Source organism: Microtus pennsylvanicus, chromosome 9, assembly GCF_037038515.1.
Source record: "Microtus pennsylvanicus isolate mMicPen1 chromosome 9, mMicPen1.hap1, whole genome shotgun sequence".
Taxonomy (NCBI): Eukaryota; Metazoa; Chordata; class Mammalia; order Rodentia; family Cricetidae; genus Microtus; species Microtus pennsylvanicus.
Genome location: NC_134587.1, coordinates 98,080,342 through 98,107,701, shown reverse-complemented (window position 1 = coordinate 98,107,701; position 27,360 = coordinate 98,080,342). Strand labels below are relative to the sequence as shown.

The 27,360-nt window shown below is 36.2% G+C and overlaps 1 protein-coding gene across 1 annotated transcript in view; it reads left to right on the top strand.

Moving 5' to 3' along the window:
* The window catches only part of LOC142857826 (putative ATP-dependent RNA helicase DDX60), a 93,994-nt gene that overhangs the window by 10,259 nt on the left and 56,375 nt on the right, over positions 1 to 27,360 (top strand). The window contains exons 7-19 of the mRNA XM_075986815.1: positions 274 to 432; positions 4,168 to 4,309; positions 5,262 to 5,417; positions 9,232 to 9,337; positions 9,758 to 9,873; positions 11,018 to 11,178; positions 12,452 to 12,704; positions 13,790 to 13,956; positions 14,441 to 14,599; positions 16,356 to 16,505; positions 18,719 to 18,838; positions 20,728 to 20,823; positions 23,289 to 23,404. Coding sequence (XP_075842930.1) covers positions 274 to 432; positions 4,168 to 4,309; positions 5,262 to 5,417; positions 9,232 to 9,337; positions 9,758 to 9,873; positions 11,018 to 11,178; positions 12,452 to 12,704; positions 13,790 to 13,956; positions 14,441 to 14,599; positions 16,356 to 16,505; positions 18,719 to 18,838; positions 20,728 to 20,823; positions 23,289 to 23,404 — 1,901 coding nt within the window. The remainder of the gene's footprint in view (positions 1 to 273; positions 433 to 4,167; positions 4,310 to 5,261; positions 5,418 to 9,231; positions 9,338 to 9,757; positions 9,874 to 11,017; positions 11,179 to 12,451; positions 12,705 to 13,789; positions 13,957 to 14,440; positions 14,600 to 16,355; positions 16,506 to 18,718; positions 18,839 to 20,727; positions 20,824 to 23,288; positions 23,405 to 27,360) is intronic.

Genomic DNA, 27,360 nt, shown 5'->3' with positions numbered 1-27,360 from the left:
ACCACCTGGTTTATTAGTTTAAATCTGGAGTCCCTGAATATACTGGGCTATGCCTTACACCAGCTTCTGCAAAGCTAGAAGCTTCCTTTTCCCTCTACCTCAAATGTTTTTAAACATAGCCGAATATCTAGGTAAGTTCTGTCTCAGAAACGGAGAATGTGTAAATTTGGAATTCCCACCTAGAGAGCTTAGCTACAAAGTTCGGGCTTCTGCAGATTGAGTGTGTAGTCTCCCAGCCTGCTGTTCTCTACTCACCTTCTTTACCTTCTACAGGAACAAGGTAGTTGTTTAACCCTGAAGGACGTGGAAGACTTCTGTAAGCTCCATTGCCTCAGTGTGGTTTTCCAACTCCATCTACCTCTTTCCCAGAGAGCCTGCTCAAGATTTGTCACTTCTGGTTGGATTAAGGACCTCAAGACTGTCTTTAAAATGGTAAATATACTTGCTTTTCACTTATATTTTTGTTTTAACTACTTGATACATTAAAAGCCACGCTAACCTTCAAAATAGATTTATATAGGGTAGTGTTAAAGTTTGGAGTCTTCAAAGATCGGCTTGTTTAAATAAGTCACTTGACTAGTTTCAACAATCATATGAAATAATATGATTGTTATTAATAACAACCATCATGGCATGTATCCAACCCAAAGAGGAGCTTTTTGAAATTTTCCTTTTTAAAATTCTTGTCAGTGTGAGGAGTTTTTTCATTAATGAGGAATTTTCTTCTGCACTAAGAAAGAACTGAGTGAATGGATGCAAGGCTTTATTATTTTTTCCCATTTCAGATTATGGTTACAGAGATTTTGGAGACATTAGGAAAACAGAAAGCAAAAATATCTCCAGAGTTTTCTTTGCAAATCAGTGCCAGAATCTGTTAACACTCCAGTTTATTCTCTTCATAAACAAACAGATATTTCTGTTTTTTATAGCATGGAAAATATCCATACACATTTTTTCCTTTTCGCATCCTCCTTTCTTTCTATATTGGATGATATCATCTTTAATGACTACTAATTGCATCTTCATATATATGCAGTATATTTACATAAATAAATATCATATACATATGAAAGTATACATCATATGTGTGTGTGTGTTAGTCATGTATACTTTCTTTTAGGATCCTGAGATAAACAGTCAAGAAAAGTGTCTCATGCCCAATGAAATTAGGAATGTGCTCTTCCATCATGGAGATGGAGTGAGATGAACACCCTTCATCATTCCACCCTAGTTCTTCCAGACAATTACATCTTATAAAGAAGACACAGACTGAATATTAACACTTACTGTGAAGGAAGATCTAGGATACTTTTGAAATCAATAGTGAAAAGATCTCTTAAGAAGTTATATGACCCAAGTCCTGAAGAATGGCTAGGTGTTAACAGGGTGGACAGAAAGGAAACCAGATTGTGGGAGAAGAAGTACTGTGTGTGACTGTCCTAAAGATAGCATGGCGAAGGGACTGGGGTCCACTCATTGTATCAAGGACAGAAAACTATAGGGTTAGTGATGAAGCTGATGTAGTGGGTGAGAGACAAATCAGGTAACAATCCGTAGGTCAGGGCAGATAAGTTCATCATATGTTCACTGAGTGCCAACTAAATGGTTTATGTAGGCAAATGGCACTTCTTTTTATACACACACACACACACACAAACTGTTTTACTTGTAAATAGACCATCAGAGTGTAGATACAAAACTGGATTTGGAGGGATTAAGGAACTATTTAGCCACCATCTTATTGATGGTGTTAGAGGCTAAGGAAGAGCTTTTGAGCCCTCTACACTATACTCTGAGTATACTTGTACAGTAGCACTCTGAAGAGTGACTTAAGTCTACCTGGAGGCAGCAAAGCTGCATGGAGAGTGTACCTTTGTTATTCAATGTGGAATAGCATTTCCATAAATGTCCCTGTATCCAAGTCCAGCATGGGAGATGCGAAGGAAATTCATGGAGTGTATTGATTTGACTGTGACTGAAGTGGTGATTAAGTTACATTAATTTTACTTGATAATGCTTGTATTACATTTACTATATTAGCATAATGTGACCCAGGATTGGGAACTGTAGTTTAGGAATAGGGCTCATGAGTGATGGTTAAGTTGGCCTGGCACGTACCTTGGAAGCCTGAGAACCTAACTTTGATCCCCAATGCACAACTGATGGAGAAAGGTCATTGGCTAATAAAGAAACTGCCTTGGCCCATGTGATAGGGCAGAATTTAGATAGGCAGAGTAAACAGAACAGAATGCTGGGAGGAAGAGGAAGTGAGCTCAGAAATCATGCAGCTCCTCTCAGAGCCAGATGCGATGAAGCTCCGACCCAGGATGGACGTAGGCTAGAATATTACTGGTAAGTGCACCTTGGGGTGCTACACACATTAATAGAAAAGGGCCAGGCAGTGTTTAAAAGAATACAGTTTGTGTGTTGTTATTTCGGGGCATAAGCTAGCCAGGCGACCGGGAGCTAGGTGGCAGGAATGCAACCCAAAGCTCCCACAACATACAACCATGTATGAAATCAAATCAGGCGTGGTGATGCTCACTTGTAATCCCCCAGATAGGTAAATGGAAAGATCGCTTGTTGACCATCCATCCTACTTGGTCAAGCTCTGGACCAGAGACAAGCCCTGTCACATACATAAAGTGGGATTTACCAGGTAATGACTCCTGAAGTCATTCTGTGGCCTCTGTGCACCTGCACACCAACACCATGCCCATATCCATAAAAAGGAGCATCAGGACATATTGGATGTCTGCACTAGTGAATATTCATAGCTGCTGTAATGAAATTTTTGAAGAGTTCTGTGGTGTAGTAAATACTAGCATGATGAAGGTGGTTCTATGTAGGTTCTACTGATTCTTGAAGGAAAATTCTGTATCCTAAACCCCATAGGAGGACATTATTTTGGTGTTTTGTTAGTGCCTAACAAATACAGCAGGCTCTGAGTGACTCTGTTATTAATGAAAAATAGGAAGACGCCACTTCTCAATCCCATTTTCATTTAAATGTTTTAGTATGGGTCATATACTAAATATATTAAATCTATTGTTATCTGCAATTAAAATAAACATTGTGGCACCAGTAATGTGCTTTGACTATTATTATTGATTTATTTCTCAGTTATATTAAATTATTGTGTCACCTTTATGTAGCTTAAGTCTGGTCCATAAATGGGAGCTGACGTGAATGCAGCAGGTGTGATACGGACTTGAACGAAAGTCTTCCTTGCACAACTGTTAACAGTGAAGAATTTTTGACAATTTTTAATATACAAGGAAGTGCTTTCGTTAAAAGACATCATAAAAAAATCTTGAAATATTTAACAGTGTTCTAAGATGGCCTGGCAAGATGTACCTGATAATTTTAGCTGATCAGAAATAGTAGCTTTATTTTCCTCTTTATGTTGGGAAGCATTAAGTTTTAATACCAAGGCATAGAGAATAATGAAAACTCAACTTGGGAGCCTCTCACTTTAATTCTGTAAATCATACCATTGAGGAAGAGTTGCGTCTACTGTGTAAGTGCTGCTTGTGCAGACATTCTGTCTTTGTTACAATGGAACATCACCACGCAGCGTTAAGTTAATGGAGACCTATCAGCATTGGTGGGTGGGAAATGTTTTTCTTTCTAGAACCCTTAGTAACCCAACATTTACAACTCAAAATAAACAAAGAAATCTAGGGAAATAATAGAAACACATTCAAAAGCTTAAGAAATATACAGTTTTTGAGATTTTAGATTACATTGGGAAGAAACAATCAATAGTAAATAAATAGATATTTCTTTAACTGATGATAAATGGTTGGGTTTTTTTGGTGTTTTTTTTTTAAGACAAGATCTTACTGTGTAACCCAGGTTGGTCTGAGACTGACTGTGTAACATAGACAGGCCTTATTCTTGCAGGCATCCTCCTGCTTTAGCCTCCCAAGTGCTGAGATTACGTGCAGTTTAAATTCATTTTTGAGTCAGTTTTTATTTTATGTAATGCTTCAATTTTTAAGGAACAAAGTATAATCGTTATTCAGCCTACGTGGGTTTACATTCTAATGAGTATTCGGACAGTCTTCTCATTTGCCTTTCATTTGCATTAGAGATGCGTATGGAGTCATTCTACATATTACTGTGGACATGTAAGCTGTCAACAACTTCTTTTTTGATTTCCAGAAACAGTGGTGCGAGTATTTCATCCTAAGTAATGTGTACATGTTTAAATTTTGGAGTTTGGATTTACTTCACCTTTCTGATTTAAGTGATGAACCTTTGTTGAAGAATATTGCTTTTTACTATGAAAATGAAAACTCAGAAGGTATCAGCTTGCTATATAATACACTTCCCATTTCTTTAGAGAGAAAATGCAGGAGTATCAGCTTACTATATAATACACATCATCTTCCTTTAGAGAGAAAGCTCATGAAGAGTTTCAAGCTTCCAAACCATTTTGTAAATGCCTATTGTATAAACAGTAATTATTTCAGTTTCCCAGTCTTTGTTTATAATTTACATTTGTGGCAATCAGAATGAATATAACAATTCAAAAATAATTTTCAGTTTATTAGCACTCCATAATTATGTTTGTTAAACGTTCATGTTTATGTGTCTGACAGTTCATAACAGATTGTTTTCATAAATGGCATGTAATATTTATTTATGAAATCGCTCATGAATAGAAACATTTCACTTTATTACATACTTAGTGATTTTAAGTTTTTCTAAGAGATACTACCTATATATTCTTATATAATTTGTGTTTTGTTAGACTATTTTTTCTTGTGTTTTTATAATCAAAGAAAAAGAAAACACATTTTGAGAGACTAGTGCTTGAGTGAGTAGTATAGAAATGCCTTTAACATCAAGATTTGGTCCTGTCATATTTTAGGAATTGGAATAAATTACCTACTTTGAAAATAATGGTTCATTGCTAATTTTTATTTTAGTTTTATTCAGTGTTATTGGTTAATAAGCTATATGTAGTATAATATTTTTATTATCTTAAAAAAATTAAATCTCTGCTGTTGGTTATCCTTAGTTAAGACATTAATTTTTAATATCAAGTTCTCAAGCAGAAAGACAAGATCAGTTTTGATATGTACCTTGTCATTGTCCACAGCTGTGATCCTTTTCATTTAGATTCAGTGGTAAGCTCATTGAAAATTTCACTGTTAGCCTCATATTTCAGAGCCTATTGACTTAATGATGTTATGTGCTTTAATGCGTGTGTCAGTGCTTCTTAACAGCGTATTTTTAATTTTGTAAACCAGGCCTGAATTTGAATGTAGGAGATGTCATCATGAAGGAGTATGTACATCTCTGGGATACAGTGTCAAAGTTGGTGGGAAACTTTGAAGTGGGAAATCCATTTCCTTTAAGAACAACAGAACGTCATTTTCTTAAAAAGACCCCATCACCAATCAAAGGTAACTTATCCCTAACTTAAATGTCATTTTCTTTAAATGACCCTATCACCAATCCAAGGTAACTTGTTCCTAACTTAAATGTTTACTTTAAAATACCACATCACCAGACAAAGATAACTGATTCCTACCATAAATTGAGGAAGAAAAAAACCTCTTGGAAACTCCAGGTAGAAATTGTTTTCTAGCATTTGTGTGTTTGAATAGTTGTCATATCCATGTGGTAGTGTGCTTTAACTAATATTGAACATTTAAACATTGTTTATAATTAATGTTGCCATTTTAAGTAGTCAAACCACACGTGAGTGAATTCTCTTTCTAGCAATGTAACCTCTGTCAACAAAAATTTTCAATATTCTAATACATCATGATGGCTTTTCTCCAATTAATAGAATGAGGGAAACCTGCAAAATAACTGGTGGAATTGAGATCCATCTATGCTCTACCAGCATAGAGACTAGCATGGTAGCATATTCAACATCTGTGTTGTATAGTAACAAAGTAAACACTAGACTTGTGTTGGGAGGAGTATGTGATGCTAAAGAATAAAAAGGAGCCAGCAGTCACCTTAGAAAGACTTTGCCCAAATCAGTGCATTTGCCTTCTCTGTGCTGCAGATGTACAGAGTGTTTTTGGTGACAGACACAGGAGAAGAGGCCACAGCCAGGAGGTGGTAGAACTGACAGTCTTCAGAAAGCCAAGGTCCATAGGAGCAAACCTCAAAGCTTAGCTCCTCCCAGACCTGCCTTTCAGTGAACAGAAATAACAAAGAAGTCACACTGTTTCTGCAGCATAATAAATCACTCTTGAGAATTTGGAATTTAAATTGTTATGCCACAAGGCCCCTCTAATCCAGTAAACGAAAGTGATTGGAAAGATCTGGCAAATTATCATGAGGAAGAAATAATAAACATTTTTATAGGATTATGTGTCAAAGATGGATGCTGATAGAATTCACAGAAGAGCCAAGAAATAAATAAGAACACATTAGCTGTGTGTAGGCAAAAGTTTCCCATTTGTTCCTGTCTACTTAGACCCAAAATAATCATACATAAACCATATTATTTTAATCACTGATTGGCTAATCACTTAAGTGTAATTGTTAGCTAGTTCTTATATCTTTGGTTAACCCATTTCTATTATTTTATATTTTATCATGAAGTTCATGGCCTACTGGCAAGTTCCAGCTGACTTTCCCTTCTGGTTATTGCACAGCGTCTCTTGACTCTGCCTTCTTTCTCACAGCATTCAGTTTAGTTTTCCCCATCTAGCTCTTTTCTGTCCTATCACAGGCCAAAACAACTTCTTTGTTAGCCAATGGTATTTACATCATACAGAGGGTAATCCCATGTCAGCTGTGGACTTAGAACTGATAAATTCTGTTTGTTTAATCATCACAATTATTATGTACTTTCTGAATATAGTTTGAAAACATTTAAGAGAAATTAAATGTAAAATTAGAAATGAGAAAAATAATAAAATCTTTAAAACAATATTTATGTCTATAACCAGACTTGTAGAAATCAAAATACTGAACATGTTTTAAATTGATTGGATATTAATAATGGAGGAGTTTTGGTTCTATAAATATATAGAAAAAGAGCCATACTTAAGGTTGGAGACATCCCTCACAGGTCGTGTGTCCTCGCATGTTTGAGATTATGTGCTCAGTTTCCCGCACAAGAAAATAGAACAGGTGAAATATACCATTCTGAGAAATGACAAAAGCTAGTCACAGAAAGAAGGATACCATGTGATGCCATTACATGCACAGTCTAAAAAAATACATAGAAGTAGAGCAAAGTAAATAGGTAGTTATTGAGGAAGCAGTGTTGGGGATGGGGAAATGTAGGTCAAAGGGTACAAATATGGAAGATAAATATATGGCAGATAATAGGTCTGTATTTGATGTACTTGATAAGGCTACTGTAATCTATGAGGGCTAACACTAATCATATATTTCATAGTTCCTGATCCTCCTGCCTCCACCTGTCAAGTGCTAATACAGGCATACACCCGCAGGCCCAACTAATACTATGCATATCTATCTATGTATCTATCTATGTATCTACCTATGTATGTATGTATGTATGTATGTATGTATCTGTCTGTACACACATACACACATATGTCTCAAAATAAGTATATTAAATCATGGTATATACCTTAAATAAATATAAAATTAAATTTCAGCACATAAGGTATTAAAAGACATGGAGACTAAAAGCCAACCTTTGGTTCATTTGGAAACTTGGAAAGAAAGAATGAATTGATGTGAGTGAAATTTTGTTTAGAAAGTAATGACCTAACATTTTTCTGAATTAATCAAGACAAATTTTATACATTTAGGATGTCAAATCAGGTAAGTTAAATGCAAAAACATATTAAGCCAGAAGAATTCACTCCCTTGACACACAAAGGGAAACTGCAACATGTAAAAACTACAGAACCTCTCATAGGATTCATAATTAACTCTAAATGAAGAATTAACTCTAAAGAATTAGTCAAGTGACAGATTTCACAGTAATGATAAAATTCAGAATGTTCAGAATTATATGTGATTATTAAATTATATTAGGGTAGAGGATAGTATGCATATTTGCAGAAAAACAAAAAAATGGCTTAGTCATAATAACATAATAACATCTTTAATATTGTAGTGAATTTCAGGAAAAATGATTTTAGAGGAAGTAGCAAAAGAAATGTTTCCTGAAAACTTAGGATACATACATACATGTGTGTGTGTGTGTGTGTGTGTGTGTGTGTGTGTGTGTGTGTATTCTTCTATGACAATGAATCCCACCTCACAAAAGAACACTGGAGCAAGGAGTTTACTGTAGCAGTCAGAGAGTAGTTCAAATTAGGTTAGGGCAGGAAATGAAGAGCACTCTGCAGAGTTTGTCTATGAGCAGGTTTTTACTTTGGAAGACATGGGGTTGACTGGGAACCTTTGAATGAAGTTCATACTTTCTTGGAAATATCTCTTGCAAATACCAAGAGAGCTGGGGTATTTATTCTCCAGTTGCTGTTATGACTTTGACTGAGGGTCATTCTCAGAGCTTCTGGTTTGATCTCTGTGGTTACAGGGAGAAAAGTACTTAACCTACCCGTTACAGAAGGTATCCTGGGCAAACACAAGAACAGAGAGCATCAGGAGAATTATGAACAATACGTTAAATAAAAATTATTCACTAGCCAATTATCACAGCTATAAGATGTGTCTGATCTATTTATTATCTGTCCATCTGTCTACCTGTCTTTCTGTCTATCTCTGTCTGTCTGTCTGTCTGTCATCTGTCCATAACCTACCTACTTATCATCTAGCTGTCATATATCTGTCTACCTGATCTAGCATTTTGTCACCTATCTACCTGCTTTTGCATAAGCATGTATATAAACCGAAAGGAAGCTCAAAGGGAGTATTGTAATAATCTCAACCTCATGACCTTTGTTTTTCCTTTTTTAAGTTCATATTTGACACTATGTATATGATCTCTCAGATTGCTATCTTTAAAATCTTTACCACTTATTAGACAAAAATAAAAGGATTAGACATTTGAACATAAGCACCACAGAAAATATCTATCATCTATTATTTATCTCTTTATTACTTATCAATAATCTGCCATCTTTATCACAATGTATTTATTTTGCTATACCTATTGACTCTCTAGCCAGTGAGCCACCTATTTTTCATCTATATACCTATTGAAGTGAATATGAAATGTTTTTAAATGTGAAATTTTGGGAAACAATATATTGTCTTCCTTTCTGAAAATTTCACATTTAACTTGGTCATATTTACTTTTGTTTACAGAAAGTTCCCAGAAAAAGATGCCAAATTTGGGTTTTATTCCAATGTCATGTGCTTTGGTTGATGAATTTACTGGAGACATTCTGAAAGACTTGCCTTTCCTAAAGAGGTAAGGCCCCCGTATGTATTAATAAGTACTTGTTTGGAATGAATAATAGCTATTTATTAAGAATAAGCCTTTGAGAAGGCTTTTTCTGAATAAACTGCAGAAATATGACACAGTAAGATAGTAAATTACATGTAATATGTATTTGGAACATGTTGCCCATTGCCCATCTTTATTATATCTGTGTGATTTTAATTGGAAAACAAAGCACTCTATCCCTAACATACAAGGAATGTTTGAGAGTGTTGGAGACCTGAAGTGGTCCTGGCTTCTGAAACTTCTAAGAAAATGCTTTTTTGCTTTCTACTACACATGTTGTATCCTAAAAAGAGGAGAAGAAACTATGGTTTTCAAAGTTATAAAATGTGTTGGATTTGGAGGCCTGGAATTTGATATATGCTTGTATTTCTTTTTGTCTCCCAGTGATGACCCCATTGTTTCCTCGCTGGTTAAGCATAAGGAATTCGATGAGCTTGTGCACTGGCATTCCCACAGACCTCTCAGTGATGACTATGACAGGACAAAGGCCAATTTCAATGGTGAGCTTGCCGATTCTGCTAAACTAATTGAAATCTACATTACTCTGGCCTTTATTTCAAAGTATAAATCACATTGTGAACTCAGATCAACAGTTTTGGGGAAGAACATTCAACAGGGCACAGATGGAGAACAGGAAGGATGTTAACAGAGATTTCTCCCTTCGTTTCCTTGTGGTTATTCATATGGAGGATGGAGGTAGTGGAGTGCATTTTGATCTCCTGAATTTGACACTGTGTTAAGGAAAGAAGGCTTGTAGTTTAAGATATCTGGATGTCGTTTGAAGTTTAATATATAGTGATGAAGCTCTCAGCTCTATGACTGTGTCCCAGGATGAGGGCCTTACTTTTCCCTATCCATTAATTCAAGGAACTCAGGTGGCTTTCTTCTTGATTTTCCCTACTGAAGCTTATTCACATGGCACAAACAGGTAACATATAGAGTCTGTCTCTAAAACAAAACAAAGAACCCCCCTAAAAAACCCCAAATAACCTGAAAAGAAGGGTACTCATGGACCTCCTACTCCTTACTGCTAATCCAGATGGATTCTGGAGGAGGGTCACCATTAGCTTAGTTGTGTACCCAGTGGTGTGCTCTCAGGGCTCCATTGTAGAGGCCAATAGACAAACCCACAGTCCTAATTAAAGTTAATGGGTCAGAAATCAAACCAAAAATGCTTGAGTATGGAAAAAAGACTTTTATGGAGATGGGGGAGCTGACAGGTTAAATTGGATATTAAAGAGAATGGGGGTAAGAAATTAGAGAGCACTACATCCATTATCAAAGAACACATTTAATCAATAAAATTAAATAACATTCTTAGTATTTGCTTTTGGAAACAGAAAGCGTTTGAACCGCTGGGAGTTGTTGACCAGTAGCAGAACCTTAAACTGCATGCATGAAATCCTAGGCAACAATATGAAAAGTTGCCACCTTTGTCACCTTTGTAGAATTTTGAAAGTTATTCTACAGATGTGATAGTGGAATTGAAGACAATTTTAGATACACTCTTTGGGCAATCTGCTCAGACAAAAGTGCTGTTGTACACTAGAAAGAATAGCACCTGTTTCTGGAGTGGTGCGGAGAGTTAGAGATGCTGCTGAGAAAATATAATCATTTACATTTTAAGTTTTCTTTCTTCTTCAGAGCGTACAAGAGACCCCCGCTATCTTAGAAGTGTGCAGAAATATCATCGTTTTCAACGATTTTATGGGAACTCATTAGAATCAGTGTCTTCTAAGCTCATCATAACTCAAGGTGCTAAGCCGAAGAAGGATTGCAGTAAGTCCAGGAGCACAAAGACACGTGTAAGTTTCCATAAATTCCATTATCATTAAAAGCTCTTGCTATTGTTCTTTTTATTGATTTTATTGAGTTATGCATTTTTTTATCTGTTTCCCTCCCTTCTTCTCCCCTCCCCTTCAACCCTCTCTCATGGTCCCCATGTTCCCAATTTACTCATGAGTGCTATTCTTTATTAAATTGGTGGTTCTCATCACTTTGATGGCTTCTTTCCATGAGGTACCATCTTTTTTCTTATTTGGGTGTAGTGGTTTGAATGAGATGTCTCCCATAGTCTGAGCATTTGAGTGTGTGGCGCCCAGTTGGCAGCACTGTCTGGGGAGGCTCAGGTGGTTGGCCTTGTTGGAGGAAATATGTCATGGAGGCCGGTTTTGAGAGCTTATAAGCCTTGCCATTCCTTTTTACAGTTCAAGACACAAACTTTCAGCTTCTTGCTCCAGGTGCCATGCCTCTGTACCACCATCACTGGTTCTCAGCCCTCTGGAATCAATAATGCAGATAAATTTTTTCTTCTATAAATTTTCTTGGCCATGTTATTTGACTACAGCACAGAAAAGTAACACAAAGAACAAACATTTATTATGATACCTGCTAGAAAGTCTAACTTCCATATAAATTATTACATATGTTCCTCTATGCAATAACATATACTTATTTAGAGAATCAAGTAAAGCATTAAGTCAATAAAGGTTTGGTCTAAAATTTTGCAATAATATTAAAATGTAGTTTATTAGTTAATAACAATCAGAATGTTTTTCACAAATCCAGCAAAAATAAGCATACAACACAGGGATTTCTTTGCCTGACTTATACAGATTTTCTATGCTTTCCTCAAAGTATTTATATAATTAATGTTTTTACTTTTTTTAAGGTATACAGTTAAACCTTCATGATAGAAACATCATGATCACGTACGGAGTAGGAAGGTGACTCGGTAGGAAAGGTAACAGAAATGCAGTCCAGGAAAGAATAGCAGGTACCACTGCATGGAGACCTAAATGAATCTTTGCAAAGTCTCTTTGGTTTTATTATATTTACCCTTTTATATTTAACACTACATCAAAATTTAGGAAATTATCTATGGCAGGTCTTTATATTCACTAAGTTGAATTATTATGTTTTCAATCAACAGAGTCTTAATTAAAGACATATTTTTATGATTATTCAAGTATGGGGTCATGATCAAAATCATCTGAGCATACTTAAAATATTCACCAAGAAATGTCAGTGTGGGATAGTTCTTTCTTGTACAAATTGTGTTTCCTTCCATTTGGGCAGGAGAGCAAGGCTGACATAATTGCTAGAGAGAATAAGAAGAGGTTGATTGCCAAGGAAGAACAAAGAGAAGAGCAAAAATGGAATACCCTGTCATCTTCTATTGAGAAGGAGATGAAAAATAATTTACGCTCTGGGATGAAGAAGCTGGAAGAGTTTCTGAAATCATGTAAAAGTAACTCAGTAAAAGTTCAGGCTGAAAAAGCTGGGTTAATGGCTTGCTTGACAGCATGGAAGGAACATTGCGAAGCTGAAGGTGTGTGGGGTGTAATTCGGGTGGCTTACCTTGATGAACTAGAGTTCAAAGAGATGTAAAGACAGTGCCTTATCACCTGCTAACTAGAATTTGTATAGTAAGGCTGATAAAGGGTTCTTTCCTCTGTTTTTATCAATGAGCAATGACATCTCAGGGAGGTGGCAAACAGCAAAGACAAAGCATATTCATAAGCACAATTGGAGATATCTTTAAACTAACTGCTGACCAGGAAGAGAGCATTGTTAGCAGAACCAATAACAGTGAGACACAGTAGAACTCATAATTTATTTTTGAGTTCCAATGATAAACATTTTTTTTCTGAATAAGTTGGTGTTTATGCTTTCCTATTAACTTAGTTTCCCCTTATTTGTTGTGATAAAAATACTTTCATTAAAGCAACTTAATGAATAAAGGGTTTATTCTATCTAATAGCTCAAGGGTACAGTTCATTGTTGTGGAGGACATATCAAAGTTGGAGGTGCTTGAAGCACCTCTATTTTATTTACTTGGCATCCTCTTGTATAATAGCTTTCAATATAGGTTTGATAGCACTTCCATAGTAGGTGAGAGTGTGCACCAACTAAAAGAAACATAAGAAACCAAAAGAGAAGCGAGAATAAAGATGTGAGCAGAGGGGAGAAACAGTGTGTGTGATGCTAGAGAAGTGGAGGGATTGTTGGAGTCTGGATCTGATCGCTGGAAGAGATGGATTGCACTGAGCAAATAGATTCAAGGTTTACATCCAATAGTTCTCTGTGAACAATAGGGCTAAAATGAATGTTGCTAAGATTATAATCTTATGTTTAAAATCATGCAATTATTTTCTTTTAACAAAGGGGACATAGGAATATGAGACAGAGAAATCTTTATAATTCACCATGAAATTCAATAAACTTCAATTTAATGTTTCAATTATGAATTGTAAGAATTTTATCCTGTCCTTTCTATTCTCAAATATCTGTTAATGCTAAGTGAGATAGTTTCATAAATAGCCGTGAATAAGCTAGATGATTGCTCTTCGTTAATAAACATTTGTTACTTTGATAACTTTTATAACAATTTTATTATTTGCAATTTGTACCAAGGTGAAACAACAAAAGACTTCAGCATAGCTGTCTATATGATGAAGAGAATTCACTCCTTGTTGGACAAACACTCGGAACTTCTGCAGGAAGCAGATCAGAAAGTCATAGCCAGATGTCTTACGTGTTTAGGGTTTGATGAACTAGCAAATTCTTTGTATTCAGCTCAGGTAACTTATTGCAAAAGCTTCATTTTTACTCATCTGTAATTTGCTATACATAAAACATCCTTCAAATACAGTAATGCTTTTTGTTTATTTACAATAGATAATACAATCTTGATTAATCCAACTACTAAATCTGAGTTACTCAAGAATTAGAAATTTTTATACTAATTGACTATCCCACTAAATGTCAAATAATTTCTGCAGACTTTTATAACTAATCCAATACTTAATTCTGACAAAACAGCTCCTATCTATAATGGTGATGATGTAAATATGTCAGGGTGTAGCTACAAATATTAGAGTAAGCATTTGAAAATCTTGACTTCTACTGATTTGCTTGTGTTTCATAAAAGTGGCAATGCCCTCAAGATGTTTAAAGGGTGATTAAAATTGTTTCCATATTGAAGAAAGTCAGTTATAAACATTTCAACATTTAAATTATGGTATAACTTAAATGCTTTCAAAATAATCTTTTAAAACAATACAGGATAAAGCAGATGACATAAAACTGAAAAAAATGAATAAATATTCAGTTGGAATTGGGCCATCTAGGTTCCAACTACAATATATGGGTCACCATTTGATACGAGAAGAAAGAAAAGATCCAGACAAAAGAGTCCAAGATTTTATTCCCGATAAATGGCAGGTAAAATATCAAAAATTAATTATTATATTTTTTAATCATGTATGCATCATAAAATTTTATGCACCATGGAATTTCTTATTTCTCCAGCTCTCTTTCCCTCTCTCTCTGTCTCTCTGTCTCTGTCTCTGTCTCTCTTCCTCCTCTCTCTCTCTTTTTCTCTGTGTGTGTTAGTATTTGTATTTGTCATGGACTTCTCAATATTGAATTATTACATTTAAAAGTTATTTCAGTTAAAGTTCATTGTTATTTAAAATGTCTCATTTGGACTAAAATTTTCCATTAAAAGAAATTAAAATTTTCATTTCCTTGGTCAGGTGTTGGATGGATTCCCATACACAGAGTCAAAGCTTAAGGATGCCTGTGCTATACAGCTATTATCATTCTGTACCACAGTCCAGGTTTTCTGTCAATAGAATTTCATATGTAAACAATATACTCATGAAGAAGTTTGTGTAGTCTAAAGAGTGGGAAAATTGCTTATATATTTACTACCATTCTGACTATATGTCTGTACACACCCATAAGATAAGTATTGATGGCTACAAATTTGGAAGTAACTGCTTCTTCACACATTGATATATATATATATATATATATATATATATCAATATTATATATATATGATATATATGATAACTTGAGTATTATTTACTTATAGAAATGCAATTTTGTAGGTTCAATCTGACTTGTTGTTCCAGTCAGTTCAGATTTTTTAAATCATTTTTCATTAATGTAATGAAAAACCTGAGAAACTCTGGGTTTAATGTAGAGATACTTAGATGGCTCCATGAGCCTAGCTTCCAGTGCCAGCTTGTGAACAGAATGACATCACATTGGGGTGGATCAGCTTGTGTGAGGAAGTGTAAGACTGAAGGCAAGAATCAGAGAGAGCTGGTTGGGCTGAGACCTTGTATATCAAAATTCTTATTTTTCCTTAAGCAGGGGACCAATATCCTATTTCAGTGTGGGCTACAGGGCAGGAATATTTATTTCTGTTTTCCATACACCTTCTAATTCTTTTATGTCCTTTTCATTCTGATGTAGCATGTGGGGAAGACTAAATTCACAGAATGGCAGGTTGGGATTTGAGAGTACCTTCTGTATTCTGTCCTTCATATAGGTTTTCCATTCTTTTGACTACTCACATCTTGATGAAAAAATAATAGGATAAGATGATGCTCCCAAATAGTCACCCTTCAAGAGTAAGCTTTAAAATAAAGAATCCTTGGTATTTCTGTGCTTCCATCATTAGCTTACTGCCATACTATAATATGTTGGCTGATTCCAACAACTGTATCTCTCTATTAAAACATTAAAAACAAACTTCCTAATAGTGAGATCTTATTCTGACACTATTTTTGAGTGATATTTTTTTTTGTACAAAAGACGTTGTTCTATTATGGTCTTTTCCTCACTCTATGTTGTGTACTTTGGTCACATTTCTGTCAATACACCTTGCTTCATTGCCTTCCTCATTGACTCCTTCTTTGTCCTGAATATTCTTCCTTTCCTATATAGATCTTTTTAGTTTTTCTACTCCATTTTCACATGTAAGACTCCTCTCTCAGCCATTGAAAAGCAAATAAATTGCATCGTTTGAGAGAATGAATCATCTATCAGAGTTTTCTTTTAGATTTTCTGTGTGTCTGCAGCTCTCCATCACTGAGATTCAGAAAAATCAGAATGGTAAAGGAATGATATTTTGGGTAGCATATGACTTGTTTGATTGATGTATATCATGGTCTGACCCCTGCAGCGAGAGCTCCTGGATGTGGTGGATAACAACGAATCTGCAGTGATTGTTGCCCCCACATCCTCTGGCAAAACCTATGCTTCCTACTACTGCATGGAGAAGGTGCTGAAGGAGAGTGACGAAGGCGTGGTTGTGTATGTTTCGCCCACAAAGGTAGGGATCCAGTGCATGGAATATTTTTCTTTATCCCAGAATTTACTCAGAAGTATTAGTCATGGATATGTGGTATATCTAATTTTTAAATTTATTTTCACTAGTTAAAAATTAGTAATGGGCTTCATAATAGAATTTTTGTATATAATTTTGACTCCCCTTCACCACTACCTCCTCTATGATGTATTCCCCTCCACCACTTCCCTTTATTCTTATGTAGCCCCCATTCCACTTTCAAGTCACATATATTCTATTATCTTATTTCCCTTCTTTCCTTCTGCACTATTTCCCCTCTTATGCTTCCCTGTCTAGTTTAATGTCCCCTACCCAATCTCTCTTACATTATACATATAATAAAAACTAAATTTTATGATCCAAATATAAGAGAAAATATGTGGTATTTGTCTTTTTGTGTCTGTGTTATTTTGCTTAATATAATAATACCCAGCTCCATTCATTTTCTTTGAACAACATTGTTTCATGTTTGTTTCTGTTTGAATAGAATATTGTATTTGTACAACATTTTTTTTCTATTAATTTGATGCTGGACATCAAGCTTGCTTCTGTTTCCTAGCTATTGGAATAGTGGAAGTTTGAACTCGGTTGTACACATATCACATTAGTAAGACTGGAAGACTTTTGGGTATATACCCAGGATGGAGTGATATAGCTAGGTCATGAGGTAGTTTCATTTTTCATGCTTTGTGAAACCTCAGTGATGATTACTATAATGGGTATACCAGACTATACTTTTACCAGCAATGATTAAGGGATCCCCTTTCCACATATTTCCCCCAGCTGTTAACACTTGTTTTCTTGATTTAACCATTCTAATTAGAGTGAGATGAAATCTCAAATCTTTCTCAAGATTCCCGTTGTCATTCAGTGAGCTTCTGCTACAATCAGAGGTCGTAGAATTCTGTTTATTTAGAGAGGTGCATTTTTATATTTGCATATTTAGATGTGCATTTCTTTGGTGATTCGGGTGGTATTATTATTTATGAATTTTGGTCAGTTGTATTTCTTTATTCATTTTTTTTTACTAAATCCTCAAATTTTGTGTAATGAATAATACATCTTTTTCTGAGCCACAATGAAGTATACATTATGAATGAGGCTTCTACCTTAGCTTATTACAGTTATTCATTCCAATGGTAATGTTAAAATATTTGTGTAATTGGAACTATCCACATTTTCATTTGGAGACTGTCTTCATTTGGTATTCCTATTGCTGTGATAAAATATCACGATAAAAAGAAACTTTGGGAAGGAAAGGTTTATTTCAGCTTACACTTACATAACACAGTTAATGGCTGAGAGAATCAGGATAGGAGCCCAAACTGGGTCAGAACCTAGATGCAGGAATTGATGCCGAGGCCATGGAGGAGTGCTGAGTACAGGCTATTTTTGTCATGGATTGCTCATCCCGCTTTTTTGTAGCAGCAAATATTACTAGCCCAGGGGTGTAACTCTCCACAGTAAACTGCCCCCACATCAATTATTCATCAAGAAAGTTAGCCACAGGCCCATCTGATGGTAGCTTTTTCTTAGTAGAGCTTTCCTAGTTCCAGATGATTCAGGTTTGAGTCAAGTTGACCTAACAATAGCCAGCACAAGGGGGTTGTGTGTTCAGATACATTAAAATAACTGTAAAGTCACTTTAAAAAGTATTTATAGATGTATTATAAATTTTACAGTTTCATCTATATGGTGTGTACTTTGGGGAAAAGTGTAATAATTCAATAAAAGTGTGTAACAGATGTTTGAAGGTTTATAGATTCCTCTGGCCATGCTACCTACTTGACCCTTAGTGAGACTATATAGTCAAGCTTCTGACACCTGAGAGAGGCTCTGAAATATGAGATACAAATTTGTTTGAGATTCTTTTTGCGATAGCCTCGGATTATAAGTGGTGATCATTTAACTGCACTGTATATGTTAGTTTTTCTGCTTTATAGGAAATGCTTATCATTTTACTTCCAGATAATTGTTTTCTATGTCTGTTTTACTGTAGGTTGTTGTTAATCAAAGAAGTTCAGGTTTTTAGTCCAACAGTTCAATGGGAGAGCTTTTTACTGTAGTGTGGGTAGATAAAAGGGGTTATTTAGATTTCTGCGTTCATAGCAGAACATAGTTTTGAAAATCTCCATCATTAATTTTTGCTGATTTATACTTTATAATATAACTACCACATCTGTTTTCCTGTCAATCAGGCACTTGTGAATCAAGTGGCAGCAACTGTCCAAAATCGTTACACCAAAATTCTGCCAGCTGGTCAAGTTGTGTGTGGCGTTTTCACTAGGGATTATCGTCAAGATGCCCTGAACTGCCAGGTTTGCCATACTACTTAATAAACTTGATATTAGATTATATAACAATGATATGTCTTTTTGACTAGAAATCTAACATCTTCTCAAGATTTGTTTATTGAATTTGTGAAGGACGAAACTGCTTCAGAGAAAATACAAAGTTGTCAAATTCTAAAGAATGTGAAAAACAGAACTCATTTTCTCTAAAGATCTAAAGATATATTCATTTTGATTTAAACTTTTAGTTTATATCTCATTCATCATGTTGCTTTACAATGGAATTCAAAATGATACAGTGATCTTACAAGCTACCAAAATTTAGTGAACAGCCATATATTATCATAATTACTTTCTCTTGTTAGATACTCATATCAGTTAAAACGATTTTGTTGTGTTGTAGTTAATGAATGCACTGTAGTGTTAGTAACGTTATAGTGTTCTGTCTTATTGAATTATGAGATAAATAATTAATTAGGATAAAATGAAAACTAATACATGCTTGTAGAGCATTGTATTGTAGACTTGACAATGTGTTGCCTGGATTGCCTTTAAAAGAAACATCTTCTAATGGATAAGAAAAATGTAGTACATTTACAAAATGGAGTACTACACAGCAGAAATTTATGACATCTTCAATTTTGCAGGAAAATGGATGGAACTAGAAAAAATTATTTTGTGAGGTAACCCAGACACAGAAAGACAATTATCACATGTACTCACTCATAGGTGGTTTTTAAACATAAAGCAAAGAAAGCCAGCCCACAAATGACAATCCCAGAGAACCTAGACAACAATGAGGACTCTAAGAGAGACTTACATAGATCTTATCTACATGGGAAGTAGAAAAATACAAGATATCCTAGATAATTTGGAGCATGGAACCTTGGAGGAGGGTTGAAGGGGAGGGGAGAAGCAGGGAGGGAAGCAGATAAAAATGTTGAGCTCAATAAAAATCAATAAAAGTAAAAAAAACAAAGAAACATCTTCTAACACAAATTCTCTTTTAGTGTTACATTTGAAAGAATTAAGTAAAATTGAGCTAGGCCGTGGTGGTGCATACCTTCAATCCCAGCACTTTGGAGTAAGAGGCAGGCAAATCTCAGTGAGTTTAAGGCCAGCCTGGTCTCCAAAGTGAGTTCCAGAACAGTCAGGACTGTTACACAGAGAAACCCTGTCTTGAAAAACATAAACAAAAACAAAAGTTAATATTAATGACTTTGACTTTTATATATTTTTCTTTTTAAAGTACTTATTTAGTTTAAACATTTTTATTTATTCCTTGAGAATTTTATACGTGTTTGAGGTGTATTAAGATCATATGCACCTACCCTGTTTTTTCCTTTACCCTCCCTTCCCTCACTCCAACTCACAGGCCTCCCAGTATCAAGTCTCTTTCTCAGCAGCCACCACCTGCCAATAACTCCTCGATGGAGGTGTGGCCTTGTGAGTGCTTCCTCATTCATGCTGGAATGTTGACTGGTTTGATCAGCAGATTTTGTACAGAGATAACCACAGTTACTGTGAGTTCATGGGTGGAACTGCCAGGCCTGGTTCAGAAGACGGCAGTTCACAATACACGATGCCTTCCCCTGGCTCGCTTGTTCTTTCAATTCTTTTTACTGATTGTTGTGTTTGGAAAGAGGTCAAAATGTGTCCCATTCAGGGCTGGACACAGTTGGAAGGCTCATAAACAAGAATCTGAACTTCAAATTTGATATTTTATTATTTTGTCCCAGGAAAATTGAAATTTCATGTCGTTCAAACTATTATCACACGTGTAATGAATCCAATCCTTAGATGTAGTATCAGATCTTAATTATTCGAGATACACTCAGGACTCAAAGCTTTGCCTCATGTAGTTTTATACCTATGCACATTCTAAGTGTTACCTCACACCCTACTGCTGTTTTTAGGTCCTTGTTACCGTGCCTGCCTGCTTTGAAATTCTGCTACTGGCTCCTCATCGCCAAAGCTGGGTGAACAGGATAAGATATGTCATATTTGATGAGGTAGGTTTGATTTCACGTCTCAGGATAACTTTCTAGTGTTCATAAATATTGCATGTCTTTAGTGATTTGGGACATCTGCCCCTTGTGTAATTTAGAGACAATTTTCTCCTGAGCATTTCCCTAGCTGAATCACCGTCTTGGCTACTTCTTCTGTTGTGACTAAATATTGTGTAATGGTGAGAGCTCTGCATACATGAAGAACCAGTCTTATATGGTGATGCTGTTGTGGAGGGAACAGAATTAAACTCATGATACAAGTTTTCCTTGCCAGAAATTAAAAATCCAGTCTGGTCTCCAAAGCAAAGGTGTTTGTACTTCAGGAGGGTGATGAGAAATGATTCTGTCCGTCATGATCTTAATGGAAAAACAAATGGCCATTCAAAGTACTGTTCTAAAAGCATGTTTTCCAAAAGGCATTTGTGAGGAAATCTAGAGACAGGAACTTATTGTTAGTCTTAAAGGGACAAGGAAAGGAAGCATTTGCTTCTGGTTGCAGAGGAGGTTCTGATTAAATGGGCTATATTTCAAGTAGTGAACCTTAGCTGAGGTACACAGCTGGGTCAGGCAACCTGGGAGAGGGCAATGGAAAACTGATCTCAGCTTACTCCATCATTAGAGCTAGAGATCCAGAGAACCTGGAATCCCATGAAGTAGTACCTGTGGATCAGTGTCCCTGAGCACTAGAGTGGGGTGAAAACCAATGCAGATGTTCTGATGGAAGCCACTTAGTGGAGTTCTGTAGCAGCATCGTTCAGTATACTTATTCAGAGACTTAGAGCCCCGTAAAAAAGGTGCACTCTTTTATTCCAGGATTTTAAACTGAAAAGAAAAAGAAACCTTTTTTAAGCTAATCTTTTTCTTTCAGTAATAATGATAATTAATAATAAAATGAATAAATAGTTTTAGTCCTAGGGGTTAAATCCAGGTCTTTGAAGCAGTTCACCATTGTCCCAAATCCCCAGTTTTTTCTTTGTGTTATAAACTCTTGAAATGACCAAATAAGTTGTGCTTTTATTTTTTGGATACTGAGTTGTTATGCTTATTTTTAGTTAACCTATATATTTTGTGTCCTTGGAATTTTCGATAGTTTTATTTAAATAATACTAGGCTATACATGCATGTAGACCAAACACTCATATGTATAAAATTTTAAAATATTAGAAGTATAAGACAATGTAGAACACCGAGTTGTAGCTTGGATTCCAAACTACATAACATTGGACACCTCAGTTTTTCCAATTTTATATCAGGGCAACTGCTAAAGGCTGTGAAGGCTAGTATCTATTCTTCCAGAATCAGGGAAAATTGCTAAATATTACAAAAATTAAAGTTAATATTTAGTAGAATGGTATGTCATCTGACCAAGATAAATATCAAATGGGCAATAGAAAATATGTATATATGCATTTTTAAACATGTATGTAAAACTGCTTACCTGATAGTAAGTCTTTTAAGTTTGTTTCCGGGGGTTGTATTTAATATTTTTATTTAAGACTATGTTCAAGAATCCTTCGTTCATCTAATCGAATTTGTTCATTTAATCAGCCTCATTTGAGGAATGTCTCCCTAGAGGCAGGCATTGTGTCAGTGCAAGAGTTTTGAAAGAGATTTGAAGATACAGATTGAGAGAGATAAGTTAAATCAGGGAACACAAATGCTTATAAGCTGCCAGCAGTGCTTCCTGTGAATATCAAGATGTCAGACACAATTGCAACAATGGCAGAAGGCAGGCTGAAGGACCACTCTGGAATGGATGGATGGATGGTCAGCAAAACCCTTTTAAACTAGTGACACCAAGATGAACTTCACTGATTAAGAGGCCGTGGTTATCTGTTGACTTTTATTTTATTGTTAAGAATATTTTATATAGGAGAGAGAACAATGTGAAATCTCTGGGGTGGGAAGTGTGTGCTGAGGAACAAAGAAATAGCTGATGTGTATGGGTCATAGTAAGAGAGGATGAGTGAGCTCACGTGATGCTGGAATAGCAGCAGTGGACCACATTATGCCAATCATTATGTATCCCATTAAGTGATTAAATTCCTTGTTCCACAAGGAAGGCAAAAACATTAACTAGTGACATGACTAGATATAATTTATCTTTGAAGCATATTTGCATATGATGTCAAGAATGTGGTATCCAGTTAGGACAATAGTCACAAAGGTACTGTATTGTGACTGAGATGAGGTGTGTTGATTGTCAATAGACATGAAAAAATGCATAGGCCTGAAAGAAACTTCTGAAAGCAAAATAAAAATAATGACAGGTGTATTGGTTAAAAATATTTAAAAAATTCAAGTGCCAAGATGTTCTAAATCTGGATTTTTCTAGTACTTCTTTAAGCTAGCTGTGGTTCATTAAAGGCGATGGGAAATACCTATAATCCATTAAGAATCTATGTGTTATTTTGATTTGTCATTCTTAAAACTAACCTGTGAGTTGAAAGCATTATTTTCTTCTATAGGTACATTGTCTGGGTGGAGAAATTGGAGCAGAAATCTGGGAGCATCTCCTTGTCACGATCCGATGTCCGTTTTTAGCCCTTTCAGCTACCATAAGCAACCCTCAGCATCTTACTGAGTATGGATTCGATTCAATTTTGGACAGAATGTTTATTATTTTGAAAGTTTGGATTTCATAATAGTTTATGGGGCTTAGACTTCTCTCATTTTCTGGTTCACTCATAGCACTCCCTGAATATTCAAGCTACTGTCTGTTTAGTTCTTTCTTTTTTATTTATTAATTAAAATTTTCAAACTCCTCCAATCCTCCCATTTCACTCCCACTCCCCTCACTCCCCCTCCCCCTCGCTCTCCAATCCTAAGAGAAGTCAGGGTGCCCTGCCCCGTGGAAAGTCCAAGGCCCTCCACCCTCCATCTAGGTCTAGGAAGGTGTGCATCCAAACAGATTAGGCTCCCAAAAAATCCAGTACATGCAGTAGAATCCAAATCTGGTGTCATTATCATTGGCTTCTCAGTCAGCCCTCTTTGTCAGCCACATTCAGAGTCTGATTTGATCACATGCTTGTTCAGTCCCATTCCAGCTGGCCTTGGTGAGCTCCCATTAGATCAGTCCCACCATTTCAGTGGGTGGACGCACTCCATGCAGTCCTGACTTCTTTGCTCATGTTCTCCCTCCTTCTGCTCTTCATCTGGGCCTTGGGAGCTCAGTCCAGTGCTCCAATGTGGGTCTCTGTCTCTATCTCTGTACATCGCCAGATGAAGGTTCTTTATCAATGGCTTCTCAATCAGTCCCCCATTTCAGCCACATTCAGAGAGTCTGGTTTGGTCGTCAGTCCTGGTCCAGCTGGATTTGGTGAGCTTCCATTAGAACAGGTACACTGTCTCAGTGGGTGGACCAACCTCTCGCGGTCCAGACTTCCTTGCTCATCTTCTCCCTCCTTCTGCTCTTCAAACTGGATTTTGGGAGCTCAGTCTGTGGCTCTGATGAGGGACTTTGTCTCTATCTCCATCCATCGCCGGACGAAGAACTTATGGTGATATTCGAGATAATCATCAGTGTGTTAGTGGGGCAAGGCCAATTCAGGCACCTTCTATTCTGCTGCTCCAGGACCTAGCTCGGAACATCCCCATGGACACCTGGGATCCCCTCTAGAGCCAAGTCTCTAGAAAACACTAAAATGACTCCCTTAATGTAGATAACTTCGTCCCTTCTCCTATATCTGCCCTTCCCTCATCTCCACCCTCCCACTCCCCCAAGCTCTCTCTAGTCTTTCCCTTCTCCCTGCTCTCTCCCCATCTCCCCTTCCCCCAAGCCCACCCCCACCCCTACCTCCAATGCCATGCTCCCAACTTTTGCCCAGCAATCTTGTTTGTTTCCAATTTCCAAGAGGATCTATAGTTTTTCTTTTGGTTCACCTTGTTATTTGGCTTCTCTAGACTTAATGTCATTTGTTTATGGCTAGAGTCCACTAATGAGTGAGTACATATCATATTCATCTTTTTGGGTCTGGGTTATCTCATGCAGGATAGTGTTTTCTATTTCCATTCATTTGCATGCACAATTCAAAATGTCATTATTTTTTTACTGCTGAGTAGTACTCTAATCTCTAATGTGTATATATTCCATACTTTCTTTATCCATTCTTCTATTGAGGGGCATCCAGGTTGTTTCTAGGATCTGGCTATTACAAATAATGCTGCTATGAACATAGTTGAACAAATGCTTTTTTAGTATGATTGGGCATCTCTTGGGTATATTCCAAAGAGTGGTATTGCTGGATCCTGGGATAGATTGATTGCCAATTTCCTGATAAACCACCACACTGATTTCCAAAGTTTGCATTCCTACCAGCAGTGAAAGAGTGTTCCCCTTACTCCACATCCTCTCCAGCATAGGCTGTCATTGGTGTTTTTGATTTTAGCCATTTGACAGGTGTAAGATGGTATCTGAAAGTTGTTTTGATTTCCATTTCCCTGATGGCTAAGGAGGTTGAACATGACCATAAGTGTCTTTTGGCCATTTGAACTTTGTCTGCTGAAAATTCTCTGTTCAGTTCAGTACCCAATTTTTTAATTGGATTAATTAAAATTTTCATGTCCAGTTTCTTGAATTCTTTATATATTTTGGAGATCAGACTTTGTCTGATGTGGGGTTGGAGAAGATCTCCTGTTCAGTAGGATGCCTTTTTGTCTTAATTACAGTGTCCTTTGCTTCTCGGTTTCAGGAGGTTCAATTGATTTACTGTTGCTCTTGTTGTCTGTGCTACTGGGGTTATACGTAGGAGGTGATCTCCTGTGCTCAAGTGTTGCAGTCTACTTCCCACTTTCTCTTGTAAATGGCGTATTAACCAGGCTAGCTTAATATGAAACAGCAAATTTTAATGAAGGGATAGCTTACAGCACCAGCGATGAGCAGGAGATACAAAAAAGAGACTGGTGATACTCATGCCCGCCAGATTTATACGTAAACATTAGCCCGAGGCGAACATGCCCCCCAATGGGCTGGGCTATCCCTAAATCTCCCCCTTTTGTCTAGAACTAAACCAAATACAACTCTATACAATAGTAACAAATAATAAATATAACAGACAATATTGAGCAAGAAACATATAACAAAAGTTTTGCTAAACATTCTATCTCAAGGAGTCTAAATAATGTAGAGAGTAACTACAATTATATAATCTTCAACTCCGTCAAAGATCTGAGAAGGGAATTAATATTACTTAACAAACGAGAGATATCCAAAATGTGCAACAAATTACAGAGACAACTGACTACCTGGGCAATCACCCAAAGTCTTGTTTGCAATGTTGAGTCAACCAACTTTGGCTAAAGTCTAACATAAATGACATACCATTATTAAAGGCAAGGAACTTTCTTAGAACTATCCTACCCTGTCTTGGCAAGATAAGACAATCCTGTTTCATCTACTTATGGATATTCTTTATCTTTGTCAGTAGTTGAGGTATGTGCTTTTCTTAACCCAAAGGCCAGTTTTTCCAAGAAGACAAGCTCCCAGTGGAGTGTCTTTGGTACTCAACGTTCTGTCGGGAGTAGTGTAGTATTGCCAGGAGTGATTGTGTCTCGTTGGCACAGAATTTTAGGTTAGATTAAAGGCCATTTTCTACAGCTCTTCGAAGAGGCTGAAGATTATACTATCTATACTAAATATAATCTCTATGTATCTAAAAGACCTGATTAATTCTCAATACCTATCTAACTTGAAGACTAAGAGAATAAACAACTGTGCAATATATGAAGACAATATTCTTCAACTGTAAACAATGTCATTACACATCAAATGTAAACAATGTTATTATATCAATAATATCAGAGGTAGAAATGTACATTGTAATATGGTAAATGTATTGATACAATATAGACAAAGTTATAAACATACTCATACAAAAATAGAGGTAGGAACACTCACATTCAATATTCAATATATCAATATACAAGAAACAGTACCAATACAATTTTCTAAAAACAGTAATTCACAAATACCAATCATCCCATCAAACCAGTTAATCCCCCCTATTTTTGAAAATACCCCTAATTCCATAAAATAACTCCCCATCCCCTCAACCCTAAACCAACTACTAAATGATGTCCCTAACCCTGAGGGCAAACTCATTTGGGAGAGGGGATGTCATCCTCTAAGATTGCTTCTAGCTGACATGGGGGTGACGTTCTTCTTAGGGGGTCCTGTGAAAGCAAATGATGGTAAAATTCCCAAATTAACCTTTGACCTAAGAAAATTGTAACTAGTCTCTGAGCATTTTGAGTAGGTCCGGCCAGAGTGTTGTCAAAAATGTGCACCATTCGAAATTGTCTTGTGCAGTTGGTACCAAAAAACAGGTCTAATTTTAGCACTTAAAAAATATTCATGAAGTCATAATAACCAGATTGAGTTGATGTTGTGGGGCCCCATCTTCATCCTGGAAACTTCAAAGATTACTGTAGGAAAATTTGTTGCTTGTTATGGGAAATTTAAACATTAACAACAAGGACATATACTGACATATAAAGAAAGACACAGATATGAGGAAAGACAAAGAAAGTTTAACAAGTACA